Here is a 19686-nt window from a genome sequence, read left to right as displayed (position 1 = left end):
CAGTGGGTGGAATGGGGTATAAGTCAATAAGAGGATAGACATATAGTCAGTCAAGCCAGTACCAAAAGAAGATGGTATGCCTGCTGAAACAAGTGATAATTTTTCTTCTGAATATATTCTAATTCAAGTAAAAGCAATGAAGTCTTATTCAAAGAGGGAAAAATGCATAAGGATGAATAAGGAAAAATATTATGGATGCTTTCATAAACATAGTGTGATATTGTTACACTCTTATAGTTATTGCTTTGAATTATTCCTGACTTGTTTAATGTTTCCATGAATCTTTTAATATGCTCAAAGCATGCCACCATAGCTTATAGTGTGAGAAAACCTATAGAGAATACAGAAAAAACACAAACTTCTGCATAATATAATCCATTTAAATTTATGAAAATTTAAGAAATGGTTCTGTATGTTTGACTTCAGAATCCAATTCTTAAAAAAAAAGAATCCAATTCTTTCCTACTGCAACTATTGCTTGGTGAGTCTTCCTATTAGGCAATTTCAATAAACGATCACTGGTAGTAAGGAAAACATTTAGCAAAGATCCCTTTTCCTGATTGTGTGACACAGAAAGAATAGTTATTAAAATGATAATCCTGCTCCATTATAGCTTTGAAGATAACTTACTATTATTTTTTTATAGGGAGACTATAATTTTTTTAGGTACCCACAAAACTCAGTTTAGTTGAATTTCTATGTTGACATCCAACAAAGGACCCCTTAACACAGAAATGAGAAAGGTTAAACTTGGATTGTATCTGTATTCCAATCAAGTGCTCAATAGAAAATGGCACTAACAATCAAGGGCAAACTTTATAAAGATCTGGAAAGGATGAAGTTTAAGGAAGTGGTTTTTGCAACTATAAAGTGATTTTAAACCCTAGGGAACTGATCAGGAAATAAATGTCACTATTCACAAGAAAAATAAGCTCCACTGTCCCCCCCCCCAAAAAATTTGCTGGGTCAACCCAAACCCAAATCCACTGCTTCATGTACAACCCATAATATTGCATGTTTCTGCAGAGAGTGTCTCAGTTTGTAACGTCTATGTATATGAGAATTACATTAGTAAATGTATCAGAATTGATTTTTGATCATTTCCAACAATTAGATGCAGACAAATTTAAATACTTTTTAATTTGCAGACAACAAATCCATTGTGATTCTTGCATTATCCAGATTAAAGTTTATCCTTTAGCTTTTCTAACATATTATACTAATATTACATATCTATATAGTAGATTTACTATATATGTATAAAACTGTCATTATTATATTAATTATAATCCCCAAATCCAATATTCTATTAAATGACAGCTAATCTGAATATTCTGTCTTCTCTTTTCATTTAGTACAAGTTTTTTTTTATAAGTTGAGCCAGGAATTTTTCTTCCTTTTTTTTTTTTTCTGTGGTGGTATTTAAGGTTAACAAATTCTTATATTAAGTCTCTTTCTTTTGACAAGGTAAATTAATCACTTTTGGAGAAGCATTTCTTAGTTAAATTATAAAAACTTAAATGTTGTCAGTGTTTCTTTAAATGTAATGATTTTGTTAAGAGCTAGCGAAGTTGAGAAAGGAACGAGGGCTCCAAAACAACACAGAAAGATTTTCTAAACTGACAAATATAATGCATTAATTTTGACCCATTTTTAAATCAATAAAAAACTTGCCTAGAGAATTAGATTTCAATAAGATGTATTAATATTGGAAGAAACTATTAATCTTCTTTTATTAATAAATTAAATTGAGCTAAATGATGTGAGTAAACATTTATACTGAATGTATTTATTTCGTAGTCATAAGCTATTGTCAACTTACAAGCTCATTTCTTTTTTCCAATGTTTCCCACAGTTCACAAAATTTAATTCACCATTCTATTTCTCTTTTATTTTTCTTTCTTCATGCAGACATTGATTCTCTGATAAGAGGTTTTTTTAGATTGTTTCGTTGCTGCTGTTGTTTTTAATTTGAGAAGGTTCATTGAATGAAATATGTATTCTTTGTTAGATTCTGTTTTGCTAAATGGTTGGCTGTCATTGTATTTTTTTGGTTTGGATCATTTTTTCCATATTACCTGGAGAACCTCTTGCTATCCCAAAGAATCCAAGGCCTTCTAGCTTACCTATTTAAAATCTTATATTTATTCTCCCTTTAAATATTATTAAGAAGCAATACTGCTGGACAATTTATAGTTGTTACTTAAAACTGATTTTCTGCCTATGAATTCCTCATGAGCAATAGTAATAGTCACAGCCAACATTTCTCAGGGTTTTATACCTGTCAGGCACTGTACAAAAGTGTTTTATATTATTGATACATTTAATCCAAATAGTATGACAGTAATATAGATACCATTATCAGTTTGCATTTTATAGATGAGGAAAATAAAACAAAAGGAGGTTGAACAATTTGCCCAATATTGTATAACTCTTAAAGGTAGATAAGGTTTCAAAGGTAGAGCTGTCTTACTCATAAATCAATTAGAAGAACTGATAGTAACAGTTATATTACTTGCTAACCATACATTCATACTTATGTACACTTAGCAAACCTAAACCCTAGTATACTACTAAAGTTTTCAACGTGGTTGGAAAAAAAATAAATATAGGAATATCAATATTTTTCCATTCTAGAAAAAAAAAAGATGAAAGAAACCAAAATAAATATTCCATTTTCAATAGAAAGTAAGATTAAGTAATATTTAGGAATAAATTTAACAACAAAGGCATAATGCTTATGAAGGAAGACTATAAAATCCCAATCAAAGGTCATAAAAGAAGATCTAAATGAATGGAAAGATAGGTCATTTCTTTCATGGGAAGATTAATATCATGAAAATGTTATTTCTCCAAAAATTACCCATTAATGAAGTTCAATATTTGTTTAACCTATCTTTCCTTGTAATTCCAAAGACTTTCAATTGGACAAAATAATCTTAGAATTTATATGAGATAATCTAGTTTTCTGGCATTTTTAGTTATCTGACAAGTAGGACAGGTTTATCAGATCAAATTCTTTGAGTTTGAACCTTCTCTTTTGAGATAATGTTTCATTGTGAAGTTCCAGTGTCTATGTATTTATATAGAATGGCAATCTCTGGCACGTTTGATACAAAGGACATTTCGTACCTTGGATGAACATTAGTCAGTACAACACCTTCAAAAATTAACCACAAAATATCCTCAGTAAAAAAAGTCTCATTTTCCTCCTTCTCATCTCTCACACAATGGGAACTACCTATAGCCCAAGACAGTATTTGAAACACAGGTCTGAACTCAACCGTGTAGTCTAGGTTGGACATGAAAAGTGGTAGTAGATCCTTAAATAAGACATACAGGTTATTTTGCTAGGCAAAAGTATTGGATGAAATACCAAGAGATCTGGGCCTTTTTTAACAGAAGGGAATCTATTTTTATAAGAAAGCAGACTTTAAAACATTATTGAATATTCTAGTGAAGAGTATAGTGGCAGAGTTCGGATCTGCCTGGAAATAATTAGTCCTGTCTAAAGCTTACCAATAATTAACAGTGTTGCTGTATTTGGATGACACCATTAACAGAAAATTTTGAAACAGAAGTGCATCTCCTTGCCCTGAATAGCAGCAGGAGGTATTGGGAAGACTGTCAATGAATGTCATCAACTGAAGATACTGTCAAATAAGGAATTCAACCTAGAGAATACTATTGCAAGAACCCTCTAGAGAGTTATGGTGTGTATTCTTCCTCTTCATAGAATGAATCTTAGATATGAATTATCTATATATTTCAGTGCATCACAGGTACCATAAAGTCAACAGTTCCAGTGATGAACTCATCATTTACATCACTATCTGTGCTTTTTCCAGTATCCCCAAGTTCATTTAGAAATAATAGAAATAACATTTTCTAGATCCTGTGAATCATCCTAGGCCTATTTCTTACTCCCACATTCAATCAGTCAACAAGTTCTGTCAAATCTGTCTAATTCGCTTATTCATTTCCTTCTGTCTGGAACTCTCTGCCCCCAGATCCATACGTGGCTGCCTCCTTTTTTATCATTTAAATCTTAAATCAAATGTCCTTCCTCCAAAAGTCTTTGATGACCCTTTAATTTTAAGTAGCCACTCCCACTGTAGCACTTCCTAAAACCTTATTTTAATTTCTTGGTAACACTGATTACTATTGCAAATTCTCTTATATATTACGTATTCTTACCTTTCTAAAATTTCTCCATGAGAATAGGAATCTTGCCTAGTTTGTTTATCACTGTATTCTCACTGCCTAGTTTACTGTCCAAATCATTGTATACATTTAATATGAATGTACTTTTTGAATTTACTCATTATAGAATTCATTCAACAAATACTTATTAAGACCTTTTCGTGAAGCACTGTGTTGTGCATAGGAGACCTGAGGATGGGCAAAACCAAATCCTATCTTTGTACTCATGGAGGTTATATTTAATAAAAGAGACAATCACTGATCAAATAACCACACAAGTCAATGTAAAATTACAACTATGAGTAGTCACTTTCAAATAAGTTCTTCCTTCTCTTTATCTCCATTACTATTGCTTTAATTCAGGTTATTGTTAATCTCATGCCTCGGCTATTAAAATCATCCATTTTCCTGTCTCCACTCTTGCCACACTCTACTCTGTTTTTCCAAAATTGAAGTGCAAATCTTAAGTCATTTTCTACCTTGAAATCCTTAATAACTTCAATGACCTTCACAAAAAAAAAATCTATCCTCATTAAGGGTAAAGGCTTTTCATGACCTGCCCCTCAACTATCTCTCCTTTATCTTGTCACCATTTCTTCCCCCTGGTAGCACTCCACGCTCCTGTCATTTTGAATTATACACTCTTACCTCTGGGCCTTTGTGTGTATTATTTCGTCAGTCTAGTATAGCTTTCTTTACTCTTTGATTAACTAGTTTACTTATCCTTTATAATTCAATGGATATAAACTCCTATAGAAATCCTTTTCTGAACCCAGTCTGACTCTCTTACCTATCCCTTTTCTATGTTCTCACAATAAAAAGAAATAAAATTTGAAAGTATATCCTATATATAAGATTATGATATATATATATATATATATATATATATATATATCTTAATATATATATTGTTGATTCACTTGCTTATTTCCCTCACAGGTCTATGATTTCCTCTATGGCAGAATGTCTTTCATATTTCCTTCTCCACTACTTAGAGCAGTACAATGTGTGTAGAATAAATAGAATGATTGTTGGATGAATGGGCCCATGACAAAATTAAAAATAAAAGCCTAGGACGACATTCAACACAGCTTCAAACATATACTATTAAGAATGTGTGTAAAAAGTATACTGTTCACAACAGAAGACTAGTGAAATCCATTTTGGATCTTCCATGTAGCACCCAGTAATTTATTCACTAATTTTATTCCATGTTTGTTGATACTAAGAGAAAACATCACCTATCTAGAGTCATGTATTTGAAGTGTTGGGAGAGAGAGTAGTATGGCATTTACATCATCAGACTGAAGGACAGCTTGCAAAATTTCTACCACTAATGAAATACTGCTTAAAACAAAAGGTATTAACATCCTGTGGTCTTCAGTGAGGAACTTTGTAACCAAAGAAAAGGTGTGATTGCAATCTCTTTGTAAACTAGATACATAGAATACCTGAGCAATATCATATTATATGTTAGGGAAATGAATATTTATACTAATAAATAACATACAAGGCAGGCTGATACTTACTAATAAATATATGACAATCTTTGCTGTTCATGGGAAGTTGACTATTTTTTCTAGAGAAGAGGAGTATGAGGACACAAAGATAAAATAATTTTTGAGAATCTTTCAGGATCTATTTGTAACCAGAGTTACTTGCTTTAGTTAGTCATTAGGGGCAGAATGAGTAGAGACCAAAAATATTAAAATGAGGTGGTTTTAGTTATTCTCCTGAAAACATCCTAGCAGAGAGGAACTACTTCCACCTTCGCCCCAACAAACCTGCAGAAAACAACTTCCCTTGCCTGAAGTGGATTACCTAAGCATCAGTGTAAGTACTTTCATACCTCGCATGATCCTAGTTGAGATGTCATTTGAGCACCTGCAAAACATCTGTCCAACATTCAGCAAACACTCATTAAATACGTGCTCTGTGTCAGGCACTAACTGTCAAAGGGAAGAACTAAGAGTAGCTGATGGGATGGAGACATAGTGAACTTTTTGGAGTCAACACTAATAGCCACTGGATTCCAATAGCCAAGGAGTTAAAGACCTCAAGAGCATCAGAAAAGTGAGTCACCAAAGAGAGCTCCCTTTATATAAATGTCTGACACAGAGCAACTAAACAAAGCACCTGTTGCTTCAAGAGTGACCTGAAAACCAGCCTGTGACCAAGATAATTTTAGATTCACCAGCGATAGCAAGTGGATAAGAATATTTAGTGAGAGATGGAATGTTTGGAGAGGAAAACTTGGCCTAAATGTACCTCACCCAACTTTTCATCAGGAGTATATTTGTCATTGTTAAGATAGCAAATTCTCAAATGGCAAAAGAATGAAATCCAAGTTAAATCCAACAAGATGTTTTTGCTTTAGTTCTGTTGTTATTTTTAACCCTCAAATTGGGGAATGAAAGAGCCCAAGTGGATGAGCATTCTAATGGAAAAAGTAGATTTGCTGTGTTTAAAAAAATTTTTTTGAGTCACTGCATCTGAAAAAAAGAAAATAACAGATGGAGAAAATGAGAGAAAATGGAATGTTTTCCTTGCTTCCTCTCTATTAAAGCTAAACATCCTTTATGGAATATGTGGTTTTCAAGGGAGACAGGGCTGTTATGCCAGACCTGGGACAACTGTAGAGTCTAGACATTATTTAACCTTAAAAAAAAATTTTTACCGGTAAAAATAGATTTATTTGGGATTAACAGGGAATTTCAAATCAGGACACATAAGCAATGGCAAAACCTTAGGCAAGTCCAACAAACAAAGGCAAGGAATATTATTTAATGGAGAAGAAGGAGGAATTTGGAAGGGGCTGTTTTGAGCATGAGTCCACTGGAGAAAAGCCTAAGTCCAGGGGTGATTATGGTAGTCAATTTCTTTTTTTTTTTTAAGAGTTTATTTATTTATTATTTGAGAGAAAGAGAGAGCATGCTCAAGGGAGAGAGGCAGAGGGTGAGAATCCTCAAGCAGACTCCCTGATGAGTGTGGAGCTCAACATGGGCTCCAGCTCTGTCTCATGACCCATGAGATCATGACCTGAACTGAAACCAAGAGCTGGACATTCAACCAACTGAACCACCCAGGTAGTCAGTTTCTTATAGGAGATGCAGTGTACATCCTTCCTTCCAGGGAGGAGGGATTGCAATTGGTGATTCTTTCCAGTTGATGATTCTTCTGCTGAGGTCTGGTAATTGACAGTTCCTGCCATAATTGTTGTTAAGTGGTGTCCACCTTTATCTCCCCCTCTTTCCTTCCTATCCCATTTTGGTGAAGTTTCCCTTTATCAATTTTCACAAAGTAGAGCAAAAACTGGAGAGATTGTGGAGAACCAGCAATGTGTGACACACCACAGCAGACTAGATATCTGAAAGATATATCTTATTCTCCCAAAGTATATTTAATAAATCTTAGAGTTTAGGCTCAGATGGCATCCACATTTTCAGTCATGGACCTTCATTGGTTCTTAGGATTACTCACCATTTCTTCTTTACAAAACTTCTTACTATAGTCCTTAAGAACATATATATAACCAAGTGTCCCATATAACGAATGCATCAGAACATTCTTTAAAAAAATATAATAAAAAATGTATTAAAAATAGTGGTATTATTCAAAGCAAATTTTCTTTTCAATTAGCTTTAAAATTAATTTGTTAGTGCTGAATATCAGTTCTGCATTAGTACTTCTTTGGTAATTATTGCTTACCATCAAGGCTCCATTAAGTTCCATGTTTGAGATGATGAATGTGTACTTTTATTGATTATTGCTTGTGATTTAATGAGTTATTCTTAAGATAATAATGTTTTTAGCAATATGTTCATTGTTTTTCCTAACAAATTTCCAATTTGTTTGCAAATTGACTAAACCTTGAGGAGTTTATATATATATATGTATATATATATATACATACACTCAGAGTAGGAATAATAAGTCACATTTTTTCTAAGGCCCTTTGGGACACTGGTTTAAAGATTATTTATTTATTTATTTATTTGACACAGAGATCACAAGGAGGCAGAGGGGCAGGCAGATAGAGGGAGGAGGAAGCAGGCTCTCTGCTAAGCAGAGAGTCCGACGCGGGGCTCGATCCCAGGACACTGGAAATCATGACCTGAGCCGAAGGCAGAGGCTTAACCCACAGAGCCACCCAGGCACCCCGGGACATTGGTTTAAATAAGCAATTTTAGTAAGATGTACATTATAGAGAACTTAACAGAATTACCATATGTTCCCATGCCAAAAGAATTTAGAAATGAAAAAATATGTTATTTCAGTTCTGATTATGATTTTGTACAAGGTCCTTATTTTTCAGTTTCCTCTTACTCTTTTGATATTCTTCCTACCTTTAACCTACAGTGCAGATAGTTAAATCTTTTAACAATTTTTACTTTTTATAGTATGTTTTCCCAAGTTCCCAGTTTAGGGATGGAGTCAGGCACACACACATTTAGGTAAACAGTCACAATATAATTCTTTAAGAAACACTGATATGGAAAAGTCAGGCTGATTTCCTCAGAGGGTTGCAAAAAGGAATGAATAACACATAAATAAGTAATAATCTAATATATATATGTGTGTGTGCATTTGTGTATAAAACACTTATTACAGGGCCATGAGAAATAGTTGGAGCATGGGTTTATCTGTTTTTAAGTTTAGAATACAGGACAATTTATTGAAATCAATCTCAAGCACACTCTGAAGTCAATAGGGCAGTTAAAAACCTTTCAAAATTAATCCTCATGGAAGCAAAAAACACATTTACATTCCATTACATTCCAAAGTATTTATAAAGTAAAAAAGGCAACATCTCAGTAAATAACTCAGTTATTTCCTCAATATCTCATTTAAAACATGGTTTTCAGTGATCCACTGAAGAAAAATTAAGCTAGGGAATGACAACAGTTACAGAGAAAGTTATGAAGCAAATGTGAGGAAGATAGAATTGAAGAGTCTGTGGACTGAGGGGAAGATTTAGGGACTATTTCAATTGCTTAGAGATCATGTGAACCAGTTTCAATCAATGACAGTGGAGTGGAGAAGAAAGCCGCAGATACACTTAGGAGACAGAGTCAAAACCCTTTAGTAAATGACTGAATTTGAATCAGGAAAGACTGATGGAAAGAAAAGTCAGGATGACCCACGGGCTGCTAGTTTGGGAGACTTGGTAAATTATTGCGAATAGACAGGTACAAAGAGGTTTGGGAGATATGGGAAGGGTTGGAATGGTAACAGGTAAAAATACTGAGCTTCATTTTGGACTAAGTTTTGATAAAATGCTCTCGTAATGAGGTCCTATGTATCTTTGATACATAGATGCAAAGACCAGGAGAGAAGTCTAGAATTAAAACTTTGGGAATCATAACATAAAATTCATGAACAAGCCTGGGGCAATCAATGAAAACTTCTGAATTTCTAGTTGTGGAAGAATGATTAGATTAATCAAGGTGCACCAACATGGAAAAATATATTATAGAGTCGTTAAAATTATGTTTTTTTAAATAATAGAAAATGCTCAAAAAACAATATTAAATCAAATAAGCAGAATGCAGATTGCTTGTACAGTGAAATCTCAGCTGTGTAAAAATCTCAATTGTGTAACTGGCTGGAAGGAAAAGCATTAAAGAGTTATGATGGTCATATTAGTGTTAAAGGTTATAGTGATTTCCCCCCCTTTTTCTATGTATCTATGTTTTACAACTTTTCTTTATATATTACTTAAAAATCAACTCAGGGTAAAGGATGGCTTCCTGATTAAGGTGAATTAAAAGTACTTTGTAATAGAGGTACAAAGAATTTGTAGCAGAGGTACAAAGGTAAAGAACACAGTGTGTGCAAGGAACTATAAGCGGTGGAGGGTTATCGAAGCATAATGTGATGACACAAGGTGGTCAGAGAGGAAACTAAATAGAAAGGTATAGTAGCTCTGTGGAGGCTTGTTAAGTTGAGATTCTATCCCATGTACTTTGAACAACTACTGAAGAAATATGCACAGGGTGGTATATTCATTTGCTGGGCTACTATAACAAAGTGTTACAAATGAGTGTAATGAGTTTATTTTCTCACAATTCTGAAAGCTAGCAATCCAAAATCAAAATTTCAGCAGAATTGGTTTATTCTGAGGTCTCACTTCTTGATTTGTAAATAGCTATCTTTTCCCTATGTCTTCACATTTTTTTCCCTCTGTGAATCTATATCCTAATCACCTCTTCTTATAAAGACACAAGTTATTCTGGGTTAAGTTCCACTCTAGTGACCTCGCTTTAACTTAATTATATCTTTAAAGAACTTATTTCCAAATATAGTCACTTTCTGAAGTACTGAGGATTAAGATTTCAACATATGAATCTGGAGGGCAATTCAATTCATAAGAGGGTGACATGATTAAATTTCCTTTGCCAACCATGTGGAATATGAATTTCAGGAAGAAGGAATGGATTAACAGGCTGTTGTAATAATCCAGGTAAGAAATCACAATGTTCTGCAGAATTATTAATGTACATCAGTGAAGGTAAATGACCGTTTAAAAAAAATCCAGAGGGCAGCTGGTTTAAAGGAGAAACAATGAATTCAATGTGGGAAGATTCAGTTCTCTATCTAGATTACAGTTAAATATAGGAATCTGAAGCTCAAAGAAAATTGGACTGGAAGTCTAGATTTGGGCGTCATTAGTACATATGTTATGGGAGCAGATCCTGTGTATTAAGTGATAGGAGCAATGGACTTAGAACAGAAAAACAATATTTACAGAACAGAGAAAATGAGCTCATGAAGGAGGCAGTAACACATGAAATGAAGCAGAAGAGTGCCTTTTGTAGAATTTAAGGAAATGCTTTCGTGAAAGGAATAATTAATAGGCAAAAAAAGTAAAGAGATCCTAAAAAGATAAAGACTGAGAAATAATTGTTGGTTTTGGAATTAGAAAGATTTTGGACTGTGAACCTAACAACAGTTCCTTGAACTTTTATGTGCCAGGCACTGGGCAAAGAGCTGTAAAGCATGCATTGTATTTCATCTTGAGCTTTACTCAGCAAACTGAGTTAAGTGTCACTGTGTCTGTTTTATAGATTAAGAAAATGATGACTCAACCAATAGTCAAATAACTAGTGTCAGGTCAGCAGACAGCAGCAGATGTGGGAGTCAGTTCTAGATTGCTTTCTATGTTTTCAAAACTGTCATGACTAACTACTAGGACAACTAAGAGCTCCCTAAGAGCAAGGCAGTTTCATTAAGTCAGAGGGGCAAGAAATCTAGAGCAGTGGGCTTATGACTTAATGTTTGGTGAGGAAGTAAGGTAGACTGCCTTTCTCAGAAGAGGAGAGAGGAAGACAGAGACCAGCTCATCTTGCTCTCTGATGTTTAGTACATTGCTTGACACAAAGTAGCTGCTCAGTAAATTTTAGTTCAGCAAACAAGAAATAAATGTTAACTTGAGCTAGGCACAATAAGGTGCCAGTAGAGAGAACCACACTGAAGAAAGAGAAGAAAACTTAAGAATCCAGATCCTTCCAAAAAAAAAAAAAAAAGAAGAATCCAGATCCTTCCTAGAAAATGTTGATAGGTGAAACCATATGATAATTGACTCTCTCTGCTTGACTTATTTCACTCAGCATAAAGCATGTTGCCACAAAAGTTGGGTATTCATCCTTTCTGATGGAGGCATAATACTCCATAGTGTATATGGACCATATCTTCCTTATGCATTTGTCCGTTGAAGGGCATCTTGGTTCTTTTCCACAGTTTGGTGACCGTGGCCATTGCTGCTCTACACATTGGGGTACAGATGGCCCTTCTTTTCACTGCATCTGTATCTTTGGGGTAAATACCCAGTAGTGCAATTGCAGGGTCATAGGGAAGCTCTATTTTTAATTTCTTAAAGAATCTCCACACTGTTCTCCAAAGTGGCTGCACCAACTTGCATTCCCACCAACAGTGTAAGAGGGTTCCCCTTTCTCCCCATCTTCTCCAACACACGTTGTTTCCTGTCTTGCTAATTTGGCCATTCTATCTGGTGTAAGGTGGTATCTCAATGTGGTCTTAATTTGAATCTCCCTGAGGGCTAGTGATGATGAACATTTTTTCATGTGTAACAAATAACACGGAGGACATGGGGAGATGGAGAGGAGAAGGGAGTTGAGGGAAATTGGAAGGGGAGATGAACCATGAGAGACTATGGACTCTGAAAAACAACCTGAGGGTTTTGAAGGGGCGGGGAGTGAGAGGTTGGGGGAGCCAGGAGGTGGGTATTATGGAGGGGAAGCATTGCATGGAGCACTGGGTTGGTGCAAAAACAATGAATTCTGTTACAATGAAAAGAAATTTTTTAAAAAAGGGGGGGCTGACAAGATTTTTGAAGATCTTCAGTAACATTAAAAAACTAATAAAAAATTTTTTAAAAAAAAGAAAAAATGTTGATAGGGCCTGGGATCAAGTACAGAAGTAAGAATTTGACCTGAATAGATAAATAAATATATTTTTAGGTTGAACAAAAAGAATGGGGTATAGAAATAAATATTTAAAGACTTAGGATAAACTGCTCCATATTCCAACAATTCCCTCCTTATTAAGCTCCCTTATAAAAGAATATCTCACCATTTCTAAGTTATTTGCTTTAAAGTTTTTATAGATTTATACATGCAATTCCCTTTGCCTAGAATATCTTCTTTTTCACTGTATGCTAGTATCCTATTGAAAAATACTCAGATCATAGATTATCTATTCATAGTATTTCTTGAATTCCCCAAACAAAATCTTGTCACTCCCTCCCTTTTATAGCTCTTAATACACACCTTCTGTAGTGACATGGAGACCAGAGATAAAATACCCTTCCACTTATTTATTAAATTCCTTTGAAATACCTTAGCATATCAATAAAATATTCTGAAATATTATAAGGTATATGTTAGAACAAAGGAGTTTCAAAAGTTGAATGAGCACTGTGTGTTATATGAGACTGATGAATCACTGACCTGTACCTCTGAAATTGATAATATATTACATGTTAATTAATTGAATTTAAATTTTAAAAATTAAAAACAAAAACAAAAAACTTGTTTTAGCTTGCACACAATTGCATTTTATTTAGTTCAACCTTTCATATACAAATAGTATCTATACAACTTAAATTTTCTTATTTGTCAAATGACTACATTTTATAGTGAAAGTATATTCTTTATTCCTTAAGTTTTAATAAGCTTATGCTGCAAATGACACATAGATTGGAAAAATTTATCCAATGTACTTAAAGAATAAAATGTTACTTGCCATTCCAAAGATGTCTCTATTGATCACCTCTGATGTTTAAAAAATGATTTGTACTTGTGCCTTATCTTTAAAGGCAAATTGTATGCTGTAATACTTTAAGCTTTCAGGTGGTATTGAATTTTAGCTGGTTTAATAGTGGAGTGAGAATACTGACTGCTGTATTACTATTCTGTTACACAAATTCATTCTCGAGTAATCTATATGCCCTTTGAGAAGGTCAAATGATAAGGCAGAGAGCTCTGAGACAAAACACTAAGATTTAATTGTTTTGCATCTGACAGCTATCCAGTTGCATATTTCAAATTATCCAAGAAAAATACATGAAGTGCACAATTATCTTCAACTTGAGCTACATAGTATTATCTGCATCTAATTTATAAGATACAGGAGAAAATATAAAATATAATATTTTTGTAATATTTGCATATGCTGTTATTTTTCTTATATCATTAAAGTTAAGAATATGGATTTAATAAATATACATTGGGAGAGTTAGTGCTGTGAAATAGATATGTCAATTTGTAAATAAACACCTCTTTTAAGTAACTACTTAATATTACACCAAAAAATAAGTAAATGAAACTAAAATTCTAACAAAATCTGTAAGACAAAATATCTTCACAAAGGAACTGTGTATGTATTGCCTGTCAATTAAACATGCAGATAGGTAATTTTTAGTCAAATAGTTCATGTGCATTCCTAATCTACCTATTGTAAGCCTGGAATTGTTCAACTTTTAGAACATTTGCTCTAATATATTTAATAATTATATGGATTTGAGGACTCTATTTCTTGCCTTCTGTCAAAATGCTTTAATATTAATGTGCATTATATTCAGTTGTATGTAAAAGTATTATAATGTAAAATTATATTTTTATTTTTTAATTGAAAATATAGAAGTATCTTTAGATGGAGCAAAGAGAAATTTATATTGTAGCTAAGGTATTCAGTTATCATTTAATATTATGTATAACTATAATTGCATTTGTCTGAGAAGATATAATTTGCTTTTTTTAAGCATATCCCATTTTTAAATCATTATGTGTTAGTAAAGCATTTAATTAATTTGAAAAAATGTAGTACATCAAAAATTGTAAATAAAATATGTATAAGTCCTTAAGTGAAATGTGATTAGTGGTTTTTCTGGAAAAAATGGAGAACAAAATTGAAAGAGTAATAGCATGATTAATTGATTCAGGATGGCTCCTGCTGAAAAATTATGTTCAATAAGTATCTGTCATTATAATTTGTGATCATTTGTCCCTTTACAGTATATCAAATATAATGGATTCAGGTGCACAAGCTGTGTAAATGACTGTCATAAAAATGCCATTTTTTAGATAAAAAAAGATGGTTACTTTACTGATTTAATTCAAAATAGCCATGGTATATTAATTTGTGCTGTGTCTCCAGAGATGCTAAATATTTTGTAAATTATTTTGTTCTAATATGTGCACTTATCATTTTGCATTCAAGTCAATGATTTTTTCAAATATGCGTCAAGATACAAATTACACATATTTTTATTAAAACATACTGGGCAAAATCTGCTGTTTAAATATTTAATTTTAAAATAGGGAGGAATGATTGTTTTTTACAAGCCCAAACATTCTTCCAGTCAAAATTGGTTTTATAAAATGTAGTCTTCTACAGCATGTCATCCTCCTTATGTATCTCTCACTGGTTTTTCTTCAGTAATATTTTCTCATATAAGAGCTTTTTTCAAAAACTATACAGATTAAGCTGAATTATTCTATGTGTTATGGAAACTGATCTATTTGAGAAAGAAATTTCATGTTACGGTAGCTCAGTTGGTTGAGCATCTGACTCTTGGTTTGGCTCAAATCCTGATCTTGTGATTGTGATCTCTGGGTCAAGGGGTCATGGGACAGAGCCCCACATAGGGCTTCCACTAGGCAGGGAGTGTGTTTGAGAATTCTCTCTCCCCTTCTCCCTCTGCCCTTCCGACCCCTGCTCTCACTCCCATGTGTTCTCTCTCTCTCTCTCTCTCTCTGTCTCTCTCTCTCTCTGGGATGAGTGGATAAATCTTAAAAAAGTAATAATAATAAAGTCTGTTATATTCAGAGAGAAAAAAAAAAGATGCTGAAATTTGGTGTAAAATACCAATGGGAGCATTTATATCCTGCCTTAAAGGGCATGCATCAATAATGCTTGTTATTGAAGAGAGTTAATTTAAATGTGCAGAAATAACCTTGGAAATGAAAGTTTAAGCAGGTGACTTTTTTGAGAAAATAACCCTCAATTATCTTTATGTGAACGTTTTGCTTTCTCCTTTCAGGAAGTTTACATGTTTTGAGTTATCTGGTCCAATTCCACTCAGTTTAATTTTGTTTCTATCTTACATAATATTCTTCCTAATTCTAGAGCTGTACCTCCTTACAAAAATCTTGTTTAAAACCTATTTCTATGGAATTGCATTAAAACAAACAGACATTCCCCTTCCCTGTACTGTAGACCAGTTGGTAATTATTTTAGTCACCTTCTGCCTTAGGAGTTCCATCTTTTGGGCATTGAAATTGATTTTTCTCATCTTAGCATCTGAAGATCCAGAGTGTGCCCCTTGCCCAATCGCCTGAGACTATACAGTGAGTGACACCTACAACAGAGGATGTGGAGGCAGCAGCTTTTCGGGCACCAGAAATGGCAGCATCAGGAGCATCAGCACGAATAGACTTTGTAGAGGTAGTTCTCCCAAACTGTACTATTGAAACCAAACATTTTTGGTGTGCTACCTGCTGATGGGGGCTGCCTTCTTACTCCCTAGATTTATGCAAAATGTTTGGTCTTTGTTAAACTTTAACAATAACATTTCTGACTAATACAGAGAAACTTGATTTTTTTTACAAGTGTGTTCAGTTGCCTTAAATTTCAGTAAATACAAAATTTTATCAGTCTTAGAAAACATTATTAACCATATTTTTAGCAAATTTATTTCATTATCTGTAATCTAAAGCTGCTGTCACATGTAATTTTTGTATAAGTGCTTTTTAATAGATCAGAATAATTGGTCATTTTAGAAGCCATCCTAATGCACTAACAAGGAGAACTTTTCTAGTCAGTTATCTTCTCCAGAGGCTGAATATGGTTGCCCAGTTTTTCTGCCGTACTTCCGAAAAACGTTCCATTGTGAGCTTATTTTGCAAAGTGAAAGATTATTCCCAGATAGCCCCAAGTCAAAATATGAAAAGCCAGTGATTGATTGGTTTTGGTATCCTTTCATTTTATTTAATTTAATGTGAAACAGTTAATTTTGTTACTGTAAACACATTTGTTAATTAACCATATTGGCTTTATCTGTACAGTTCAATGACTTATAGCATTTCAATTTGCATGTAAAATGAGTCTTTGTAATGATGTTTTGCAAAATAAATAATAATCGACATAATGGGTGCATTTTCTTTTAACTCTTTAAATGTATGACTTAGAAGTAGGGCTAGGTTTCCTATTGAAATTTTGAAGAGTTTGAAATTCAACTTACAGAGGGCTTCATCTTGGTGCAGTAGGACATATTCATTCTTCACCCCATCTTAACTTGTTTTTTGGAACAAAGCAAGATACAAAGAATTTATACTCATTCTATTGTAACTATTGCTTGATTAAATATAATTAGAAAGTTCTTTTCTAACCACATATGAGCAGGAAACATTGAGCTTAATAGTTCTTCATTTTTTGTTTTGTTTTTATTCCATTTTGTCATTTAGGAAATTACAAACTCCCATTTTTTTTTTTTTTGTAAAACCTACCCTACAGAGTTGAAATGCACTTCTCTGAATATTTGTATTCTCTTTTAATTTTAACGTACTTTAATTACACAAAATATATAAAATAATAAAATTATGTCCTAAAATGCTAGCCCTTTGTTAAAAGCACAAATACGTATGAAAGTATTTTTTTTCTTTTAGTTAAAATGATGGGAATGCTGATTTTTTTTCATGAGTACTTATGAAGATCTGTATGTAAAAATTCATAAATCTACTTAATTGTACAACATTACTTTTAGCTGTGTGTGCCATATGTTAATTGACTTTTGTCATTCTTACATATATTGCCTCTATCTCTAGAAACTGTATTTTGAAAGGTATGCTGCTTTTCTAAGAATACAAAAGTAAATCTCTGACTCTGCTGTAAAGTGAATTGTGCTACTTTAGCGTAGGTTTATAACAGGTTCTCACCATGTCCTTCAAATGCCATTTTAGAGATTTTTAAAACATTCTTCATGAAAGTAGCTTTAATGATTAAAGAAATACTGCTGTTCTGCCTCTACTATGTTCCGAGGGAGAAACTGGACTTTCCATTGTTAAAACTGTAAAGTCGTATGAAGCTGCGATTAAAATCTGCAGCAATGTGCAGTAGTTCTGTTGGATAATGATTTTGTTGGCATGATCTTACTGCAGTAAGCCATGCTGAGTTTCTGGTCTTATGATAATTACAGTTGAAAGCTTGTATTTGTAGGATAGAGGAAATTTTCTTTTTTTTTTTTTTTAAGATTTTATTTATTTACTTATTTGACAGAGATCGCAAGTTAGCAGAGAGGCAGGCAGAGAGAGAGAGAGGAGAAAGTAGGCTCCCTGCTGAGCAGAGAGCCCAGTGCGGGGGGGGGGGGGGGGGGGGGGGGGGGCTTGATCCCAGGATCCTGCTATCATGACCCGAGCCGAAGGCAGAGGCTTTAACCCGCTGAGCCACTCAGGTGCCACAGGAGGAAATTTTCTTAATGAGAAAAAATTAACAAGTAACTTGAATAACTTGTCAAAACTGTAATGGTTTAAAACTGCATCAGCAAAAATGATTACAAAAGTAAAAATTTAAACTAATACCACTGAACATAACACTTGGTCCATTTTTGCCCACTGTTAGTGCTCTTCATCACTGTTAATGTTCCAACAAGTATAGATGATTATAAATTCATTCATAATGTTTATGTCGCTCTAATCTTCTCCTAAGAGAAGTCACACATACCAACTTAACAAAAATATTAAATATGTTCATTTTGTAGTTAAATAATGTTTAGCCTCAAGATAGGTAGCTTTAAATAAGGTAAAATAGTAAAAGGACAACATGTGTTTATAAGCTTTTGGAGTTCTTGAAATAATAATAATTTCCTATTGTGAAATCATTTAAAATATACTGATTATAAATTCATGAGTAGGGGGATATTAGTATTAAACCAGAATTTAACTAAAAGTACTTAATTATTATTATTAAGTACTTAAAAGTATTTAATAATAAAAACAAAAACATACCCTTTAAGAAGAAGGCAGCACAATATATGCTTATCCACTCTCCAGATTACAGAGTACAATACAGCTCTTTCCTACCTTGTGAGATAAGTGACACTTCCAGAAACCTGAACTACCATGTAGCCAACAGCCTGAATTGTCCTTCAACCTCTTGACATCTCCTGAAGTGAAGGTCAATTTTTGTGGCTCTTAGGAATACCTCAGAAAATAAGGTACATCTTCCTATTTTCCTGCAAGTTCATAAAGAATCTCTTATACTCTCCCATCCCTGTTTTTCTGTTTGTATCAGATTTTACTAAGATTTCTGCCATTTTCTATTTTCTTTTTAATCAATTCAATTTTTTCTGGAGCAAAACAGGCAGATCTCAATTGTGTCACAAAAATATGATTTTTCCTATCAATTTTTAGTCAAAAGGTAAAGAAATCATTGTAGATGTTGTGTTATTTTATATTGCTTGCTTCTGCCACTAGCAATTAACATAAACTGGATAAAGACAGATAGTTTATATTTATTTACTGGCACAAATAGCAAATATTAGTAGGGCAAAACTACAGCAAATGGATGTCATTACAGTGAAAAATAACACGTTCAGAACAGAAGTGGTTTAGAACAGCCTGCGGATGTACAGACTACACAGTTGTTCAAAATCTCACCGAAGTAAAAATCTGTCATACCAATAATTGCCTCCTCCTCCTCCCACACACAACTTGCTTTGATTTCAGATGTATGATACATATGGATATAACATTTGAAACCCAAATTCTTAGTCACCTCTCTGCTTGGGCAAATTTTGGACAGAATACAAACTTTTTTTTTTAATTTTTTTTTTTTAAAGATTTTATTTATTGGTCAGAGAGAGTGAGTGAGCACAGGCAGACAGAATGGCAGGCAGAGGCAGAGGGAGAAGCAGGCTCCCTGCTGAGCAAGGAGACTGATGTGGGACTCGATCCCAGGACGCTG

At 33.5% G+C, this 19686-nt stretch overlaps 1 protein-coding gene across 11 annotated transcripts in view; it reads left to right on the top strand.

Moving 5' to 3' along the window:
• The window catches only part of LRRC7 (leucine rich repeat containing 7), a 559049-nt gene that overhangs the window by 315109 nt on the left and 224254 nt on the right, over positions 1-19686 (top strand). Inside the window, exon 8 of one of the 11 annotated variants that reach the window (XM_032301474.1) lies at positions 16024-17017. The exons of the other annotated variants lie outside the window; for them this stretch is intronic. Within the exon in view, the coding sequence (XP_032157365.1) occupies positions 16024-16030 (7 nt within the window). The 3' untranslated portion in view covers positions 16031-17017. Of the gene's footprint in view, positions 1-16023; positions 17018-19686 lie in introns of those variants that run through there. 11 annotated transcript variants of the gene reach the window in all.

Source organism: Mustela erminea, chromosome 10 (genome assembly GCF_009829155.1).
Source record: "Mustela erminea isolate mMusErm1 chromosome 10, mMusErm1.Pri, whole genome shotgun sequence".
NCBI classification, from domain to species: Eukaryota; Metazoa; Chordata; class Mammalia; order Carnivora; family Mustelidae; genus Mustela; species Mustela erminea.
Note: the sequence above shows the minus strand (reverse complement) of the source record. Positions and strands in the feature narration are given on the sequence as shown.